We start from the raw sequence: 8,634 nt of genomic DNA, 5'->3' as shown, positions 1-8,634 counted from the left end.
ACACCATGAGTCATAGAACTTGTACGTGACGGTCAGTTTGGTGCACAAAGTTGTAAAAAAACGTGTTTCTGGTCATCAAACTTGCACAAACGTTCATATACGGTCACATTCCATGTACGCAGACGTATCCGTGGCCTATGTGGCATGCCAGCATGGCCAGGGCCCATTGTAAGCCCACCACGCATGGTAGATCTGTAGGCTTTTTTCTTTATTTACGTATTATGCACCTATTTTTTAACTTATTAAGCCCCTAAAATAAAATGATTTTTTATTTATGTATAAAGCCCCTAAAATAAAATGGAAAAATAAGGGATGGTTCGGTTACAAACTAGGGACGTGCCCCTACTAGGCTTGGGTTAACAACCATCAAACCAATGACCATTCATGTCTAGATAGCACGAATAATTTTTATATCATATAAACACGACTGAAAAATCAATTTTGCAAGAAATGTAACACCAAAAAAGGAAGCATCATGGCTCGACTATGTGACCTCGTGGTCAACGTTAACTAAGATTACCACCGGGCTTCGACAACACAACATATCAAATGGGATAAATATTTTTCATGTTGTTATTCCTTCTTGTTCTATGTAAGAAAAAAAAATATATTATTGTGTTTGTGATATTTAATAAATGTTTATGTGTTACAAAAAAATGGTGTGTGACATTTAAAAAAAATAAACATTGTAAACCACATTTGTGTAATTAAAAATGATACGTTGCATTTTAAAAATGTTCATGCATTCCAGAAAAACTGGTCATGACATTTTTTAAATGCCTATACAATGTATAAAACAGTTTGTGTAGCTTTAAAATGTTTCGCACCATCCGAAAATGTTAAAAACATAGTTGAAAAAAATTTCAAAACTTTTCAAAACTTGTATTTGAAAAAAATGCCAATCATACACTTAAAAAGTATTAAGCATATATTTTTTAAATACTCCAAACATAGATGTATACTGGAGTATTTAAAATATATGTGTATCAAAACATAGATGTATACTGGAGTATTTAAAACATCAAAACATATATGTATCACATGAAGTATATGTTTCAATACACATAAGTTTCAAAACTTGTATTTGAAAAAATGTTAATATGGACGTGTTGTGTTGATTAACATTTTTCCAAATACAAGCCGCGTACCTTTTTTGTAATACATAAATATTTTTTAAATGTCACAAACACAAGAATATAAATTGTTTTCTTACATCTGGACGTGTTGTGTTGTCGGTGGTAATGTTAGTTAACCTTGAGCACAAGGTCACATGGTCAAGCCACGGTGCTCATTTTTTCCGTGTTACATTTCTTGTAAAAATTATTTTCAGTCAATGTTTATATGATACAGAAATTAGTCATGCTACATATACATGAATGATCAGTAGTCTGGTGGTTGTCCACGTGTGACTACTAGGGCACGTTGCAGCTTCAAGACCCCACATCGCTTGTTTTTTCATTTTATTTTTAGGGACTTAATATGAAAATAAAAAAAGTCAAAGGCTTCTCTGCAGATCTACATGCTACAGCGGATGACAATGGGCCCTGGCCACACTGGAATGCCACATAGCCCATGGATACGTCCGTGTACATGAAATGTGATCGTATATGAACGCTTGTACAAGTTTGATGACCGAAAACATATATTTTACAAGTTTGTGCATCAAACTAACCATCGCGTACAAGTTTTATGACTTCGGGTGTATTTATCTCAAAAAACAAACACCACCCCTGAAAACGGCAAAATTTAACGAATCGTCCTCCTCCTGGGAGGCAATTGGCGCTCTGTTCGGCGCCGCTCCGTTCTCCCCACTCGCTAGGGCCGCCAAAGTTTCCCGGCCTCCTCGTCTTGGCCCCCAATTCTCCCGCTCCCCGCCGCCGCCGCCGCCGCCTCGGATCCTCGCCTACTAGGAGAGCAGCGCCACACCCGCTCCCCTCGCGCGCCTCCCCCCGAAACCCTAGACCCCAGAGGAACCCGCAGGCCCGCAGCCGCCGCCCCGATGCGGCGGGACTTCGAGGAGATCTCCGACGACGAGTGGTCGAACCACTCCTTCAAGCCCTCCCGGGTCCTCAAGCGCCCCCACCGGAGCCCTCAGCCGCTCGCGCGGCCTCCCCCTCCCATCGATTCGTTCCGCTACGACCCCAAGTCTTCCTCCGCCGTCGGCGCCAGCAACGGCGCCGCCGTCGTCCTCTCCGACGACGACGACGACTTCGACCTGGGGAAAAGCGCCAAGGCGCGCCGCGCCGAGAGTAGCTCGCGCGTGGTCAAGCGTCCCCAGCACAAAAGCCCGCCTAGGCGGGCCACGCCATCCACCCAGTCCTCCCGGCACAACCCTAAACCCTCCAAGGCCGCCATCCTCGCGGCGCTCTCCGACGACGACTTCGTCCCCGAAGACGACTTGGACCCTGAAGACGACGATTTCGACCTCCCCGCTTCGAGGAGATCGCGGCCGCGCCCTTCCACTGGTCGACGGCTGGCAACAGCCATCGACCTCTCCGAGGAAGAGGAAGATTTGGACCTCGCATTTGAGGACTCCGACATCGCCGATGATGACTCTGACCTCGCAGATGATGATTCCGACCACCCTGCTCCGAGGTCATCACGGCCGCGCCGCACCACTGGTCGCCGATTCGTGATCGAGGACGATGATGACAGTGATGGCTCTGTGGCTGCTGCTGTGGTGGAGGTAGGAGATGAAGAAGAGGATGATGGGGTGAACTGGTCGGAGTTGGAGAACGAGGATGATGAAGATGGGGACTACAATGGGCAGAGTAGTGTGAAGGCAGAGGAGGTGGAAGGGGATGTGGTAGGGAAGGCATTGCGCAGGTGCTCACGGATTTCGGTTGATCTGAGGCAGGAGCTGTATGGTTCTTCAGCACGGAATTGCGAAAGTTATGCTGAGACAGATGCCTCCACCGTCCGGATTGTCACTCAGGTACAGTTGTCAGTTTTGATGCAGTTTACATGTCTTGAACTATCAAGTTTTTGTCTTTTGATGCAATGGGATATGAGAACAGGAAGATGTGGATGCCGCATGCACAAGCGAGGACATGGAATTCAACCCGGTGCTGAAACCATACCAGCTTGTGGGGGTCAATTTCCTTCTACTGTTGCATCAGAAAGGCATCGGCGGAGGTGATTTTCTGTGAATTAAAATTTTGAACCCGAAGATGCTTGTTAAACTATTGTTTCCTTTTCATCAGTAACATCTAGCCATGACATCAAACTGATGGATCTGAGTTCACCCCACTTGTTTATGATCAGTTGCATTTAGTTCGCTAAGTAGTAAATACATGATAACATGGCACTTGTCACTGAGCATCCTATTCTTTCAATCCTTATGCAACCTTTGTCTTCTGAAACAAGCAGTTGGTAGTCTTGTTCGATCATTACATTTGTATTGTATGAATTAGAAACTAACTTGATGTAGATCACTTGGATACTAGATCACCGTTTGGTTCATAGAATTTAGGTACAGGTATTCCAATTTACTGTAAAGGTGCACCGAGTAAAAATGTTTACATTGTAACTATCAGAATTTTCATGCGGTACAGAAAACCTTGTCTTGTCATGTGCTAATGTACCGTGTTAGTGCTTGCTGGTCTGAAAGACTGAAACGATGTTGTCTTGCATTACATACATTATGTTTGTGAGGTTATCAGAGTAGTACCAGTCAACGATCATATTGGTTCTTTTCATTTTTTCTTACCATGTTCTAACTTTCCCCTGCTCAAAAGACTATTATTCATGTTAACCTTCTCTCCTTTCTACAGCAATTTTGGCTGATGAAATGGGTCTCGGCAAGACAGTCCAGGTAAGCAAGCTTACAGTGTTTTAAGTAAAAATGAAAATAACCAATCATCTTAATATGGTAGTACTAAAGCATGATAAGTTAGCTTGTTCAAATTTGATGTTTTTGCGCCCTGTCCATTATTATCGTGGACTGTTGTTCATGTGTTTTTTTGGTCATTATGCACACATACTATAAAATGTAACCTGATTGTAGCCTGTTGTGACATTTCCAAGAATAAACTGATTAGTAGGATTTGCCCTATACTTGAGTGCCGGTTCATTATTCATTTCTTAATGTTTGAATTTGGTCTCATTATTTACAGGCTGTGACTTACCTTAATCTCTTGCAACATCTATATGATGACCCGGGTCCACACCTGATAGTTTGCCCAGCTTCAGTGTTGGAAAATTGGGAAAGGGAACTTAAGAAGTGGTGTCCTTCGTTTTCGATCATCATGTTTCATGGTGCTGGAAGGACTGCCTTCTCAAAGGAGTTAAGTTCCTTAGGCAAAGCAGGATGTCCAGCTCCATTTAATGTCCTACTTGTTGGCTACTCGCTCTTCGAAAGACGGAGGTTTGTAGTTCCTTAGGGTGGAAAAACAGAATATCTTATGGAGATTCACTAGTGATTCTGCATATTTTTAGAAGATTTATGTGCTGCTTTGATCCATAATGCAGTGCTCAACAAAAGGATGACCGCAAGGCACTCAAAAGATGGAAATGGAGTTGTGTATTGATGGACGAAGCACACGTGCTGAAAGATAAGGGCAGCTTCCGATGGAAAAACCTTATGGCTGTTGCACAACATGCTCGTCAGCGGCTAATGCTGACGGGAACTCCACTTCAAAATGATTTGCATGTGAGTCTTGATGCAAGTGTCCAACTTAAGCTTTATTTTTTCCTCTGATACCCTATGATGCCATTGTAGTTAAATATATCACGATACATCTGCCCGTGTGATACAGAAATAAAAGGACATATCAGCATAACACTACCTGTAAAGGACTGACTATATGGATTGGGTACATTTTACCAATATCCTGCATGTCAAAGACTCACAAAGTCATGGAGGTGTGATCAGCAAGTGTACTAAGGATTTGTAGCTACCGATTAAAGTTTCTCAATATCATATTCTTATCTATATGATTTAGAATTAGTATCTTAATATCTAATGGTTCTGTGTTGTACACAGTGCTTGTGGTTCAACACTATTAACTTCACATTTTTTACCATCTTATGGTTTGATGTCTGCTGCTTACCTAGATGAATACTCATAACACTGAATTTATGATGGGTTCATCCGGCTATAGTTGAAATGTGCACCCCCAACTGTTTAAACTCCATATCCTTTCAGCTGCCTTTAATTATCAGATGCTGGCCATTTTCTTACAAGAAGCTGCTCTTGAATTTCATATCATCTGCAGGAGCTATGGTCATTGTTGGAGTTCATGATGCCTGATATATTTGCCACAGGAGAAGTTGATCTCAAGAAGCTATTGAATTCAGAAGACCATGAGTTAATTTCACGTATAAAGTCCATCTTAGGGCCATTCATCCTTAGGCGCTTGAAGTCGGATGTTATGCAGCAACTTGTCCCGAAGACGCAACATGTACATTGACTTATCTTTAGTCATCAGCAATTGCATGTTCTTGTTGATCTTCCCTGTTTGAACTACATTGATTGCGTGTGACAGGTTAACTTTGTCTCCATGGGATCAGAGCAGCTTAAAGCTTATAATGGAGCCGCAAATGAGTACCGTGCCATTTGTGAGGCTCGTACTGCAAAATCTTCTGGCCAATATCCTCAAAATGTTGTTGGATTAATTCCAAAGCGTCAAATATCAAACTATTTTATGCAGTTGCGTAAGGTGAGTATATCCTGTGATGCAAAATTCAGGAAGATGTTTATTTCCATCTTAAAGGGTTTTTCATTGCTCCCACAGATTGCCAATCACCCTTTGCTTATAAGGCGCATTTACAGCGACAAAGATGTTGATCGAATCGCAAGGTTGACGTATCCTAAAGGCGCATTTGGCTTTGAATGTTCCTTGGACAGAGCAATCCAAGCGCTAAAGAACTACAATGATTTTGCTATCCACCAAGTATTGTTATTTCTCTTTACCTGGTTTCTCCTAATCAGCTGCTTTCACCTCCTATTCACTTTGCTTACTAAATTATAATGAGTCTTATTTGCTTTCTGATTTTCGCTATCCTGCTTTGTTAGCCTCTTCTGCCATTCTGCATGCCAAATAATTAAGTGCGACATCAAAGTAGTATGCGTTTGTTGTTATTTGTCAATAGTTGTACTGTGCAGGGGATGGTTTTGCTGTTGAAACACACCCCTTTTGCCCTAAATTAGCTTGTTCTTAGTATATTTTTTGTGGGACACTTGTATCATTCAATTCTTAATTTCTCCTCCAGTTGTTGATTACACATGGTGATGCTGGTACAAAGGGTGCCCTAAAAGACGAGCATGTATTTGCATCGGCGAAATGTCAGGTACCATTTTTTCTCTTTATCTGGTTAGCCAGTTCCTATCCAAGAAAAAAGAAGAATAACAGTGAAACACACAATAGTATAATTATATATTTTTTCTTTATCTGGACTACTAAAATTTCCTTGATCAAGGCATATTAGGACTCAAGTGCAATTTATGATTTACCTTAATTCCTACTTTTTGTTCAGGCCTTAGCAGAGCTTCTACCTTCTTTAGCAAATAATGGTCACCGAGTTCTTATATTCAGCCAGTGGACCACAATGCTTGATATCCTTGAATGGGCACTGGAAGTAATAGGAATTACATACAGGCGTCTCGATGGAGGGTTAGTTCTTTCCTCAGCAAGTTTCTGAATTAAATTGTATTATAATTCTTAACTGGTAAAATCCCTTTTGTTTCAGCACCCCAGTAATAGAAAGGCAGACTATAGTGGACACTTTCAACAATGATCTTTCGATAAATGCATGTTTGCTTTCAACTAGAGCTGGAGGTCAGGGGCTGAATCTAATAGGAGCTGATACAGTCATAATACATGACATGGATTTTAACCCTCAGATGGACCGGCAAGCTGAAGATCGTTGCCATCGCATTGGACAGCAGAAACCTGTCACTATCTATAGGTGCGGCTCAAAATATGACATTTGTTTTAATTTTTGCTGCTTCTATTTTTGCTGTTTCTGGCCATATGACTAGGTGAGCATATTTTGAAGTATTCATATTTTTCTTATTCCGACAATGGTTCACTTCTCTACAACATTCGTTCTAATGTGGGAGCATCTGCATGTTATAAGCTCTTGAATGGTATTTTTATAGTACGAGTTACACTTGTTCTGGGTTATAGTTTTTTCTTTTACCCTTGTTCGGATTCTTTGGTCCTTAGCAGTTAGATAATATGATCTTTGTTGGAATATAGTTAGGTTAATTGTATTGCATTTCTCAAGACAAAGTTTGATTGTTTTTCCTTTCTGTTTTTGGTACTACTGTTTTTGCCTTTGCATTGCCAATGCAATTCAAAGTATGGAGGCTCGTGCTGGTAGTTTTCAGAAGTAATTCTTTTCTTTCGCTTTAATAAAATGTTAGGCACCCTCGCACTATATAAGCTGGTGATATTTTTATTTTCAAATGTGCGTCATACAATCTGCACCTGCTTTTGCTATGTGATGTCCTCTGCTAAAAAAATATCCCATTCCCCTTTGAACATAGTCCGCTTAGTCTGTTTCCATTGGGTTCAGATAAAAAGGAAGGATACTGGTCGCTTGAACTCCAAATGATCTGAAAGTCGAAAAAGAACACTAGATGTCACATAAGAAACAAAAAAAAAAGAATAATCAAACTCTTAAGATGATAATTTGATAACAGTGAGTATTTATTTTATCCAGGTTAGTGACAAAGGAATCAGTTGATGAAAGCATATACGCAATTGCAAGGAGAAAGCTAGTACTGGATGCTGCTGTTCTTCAGTCTGGAGCAGACTTAGATGATAGAACTGATGTACCTGAGCAGACAATGGGAGAGATTCTGGCATCTCTTCTTCTGGTGTGAGAAACTTCATGGAGTGGCTTCCAAGGTACTGGTTCCACATTTCCACCTGCGGAGATGTCCTTGGCTGGGATAATTATTTGCTTCATTCAAGCACCACTCAGATTTATCCATGGGGTCTTAAGCTTCTTTGCATGATGATGCTGGTGCCTTTATGCATTAAATCTCTCAGTTTGTTGGCATCTACATTATCTACTATTAGGATCTACTGATGATCTTCTGCAACCTGCTGGATAGCCGCACTGCTTCTCTTCGCTGTGCTTGATCAGGGTGACATACTGTGTAGATTTCTAGAAAGTGCTGAAACCAGAAGTCTCAGAACAGACATCCTATTTTTGTACTGGATGAAATGTTGGAAGTACATCCTGGTATTAATGAAATGGAGAATAGCGGAGGTTGAAACTGTATGGTAGAGATATTATTAGGGTTTTAACATGTTGTCCACACTTGAGATTTAAGCTATACAAGTATCCAACTCTATATCGGTTACGAAAGTGAATCTGCAGCCTGCTGTACCTCTGTTAAGTACTCCTTCTGTCCCAAAGTAAGTGTCGCTGATTTAGCACAAAGTTAGTATAAATTGTACTAAATCAGCGACACTTTTTCGGGACGGTGGGAATAGTTGTTTCTGACTGTCTGTACGGAATTACTGCTGAATTAGTCACTGTAATTTAAGAGATCATACATGAAGCAAGATTATGCTCCGCCCTCAAATTATCAGTCACTGTAAAATTACCAAATAGTTTTATCAGTTAGTGACTTGTTTTAGACTGAGCCAGTGAGAGAGGAAATGGGTTGAACAACTT

The 8,634-nt window shown here is 41.0% G+C and overlaps 1 protein-coding gene across 1 annotated transcript; it reads left to right on the top strand.

The window, feature by feature from the left end:
* Positions 1-1,769: 1,769 nt before the first annotated feature.
* On the top strand, positions 1,770-8,317 carry LOC125539337 (protein CHROMATIN REMODELING 19-like). Its single transcript, XM_048702774.1, has 12 exons — positions 1,770-2,935; positions 3,018-3,135; positions 3,774-3,814; positions 4,116-4,366; positions 4,471-4,651; positions 5,217-5,402; positions 5,487-5,660; positions 5,736-5,894; positions 6,214-6,291; positions 6,478-6,614; positions 6,691-6,909; positions 7,669-8,317. Exons 1-12 carry the CDS (start codon positions 2,000-2,002, stop codon positions 7,829-7,831), a joined length of 2,643 nt encoding a protein of 880 aa, XP_048558731.1. The 5' UTR covers positions 1,770-1,999; the 3' UTR covers positions 7,832-8,317.
* Positions 8,318-8,634: the final 317 nt, after the last annotated feature.

Source organism: Triticum urartu, chromosome 2, assembly GCF_003073215.2.
Source record: "Triticum urartu cultivar G1812 chromosome 2, Tu2.1, whole genome shotgun sequence".
NCBI lineage: Eukaryota > Viridiplantae > Streptophyta > Magnoliopsida > Poales > Poaceae > Triticum > Triticum urartu.
This window is presented reverse-complemented; position numbering and strand designations above follow the sequence as displayed.

Bases quoted from the DNA above. Each gene is read 5' to 3' on its own strand.
- LOC125539337 (XM_048702774.1), top strand. From the start codon at position 2,000: ATGCGGCGGGACTTCGAGGAGATCTCCGACGACGAGTGGTCGAACCAC. The intron at 3,815-4,115 runs GTAAGCAAGCTT...CATTATTTACAG, and splicing joins GTCTCGGCAAGACAGTCCAG to GCTGTGACTTACCTTAATCT. The intron at 6,292-6,477 runs GTACCATTTTTT...CTTTTTGTTCAG, and splicing joins TTGCATCGGCGAAATGTCAG to GCCTTAGCAGAGCTTCTACC.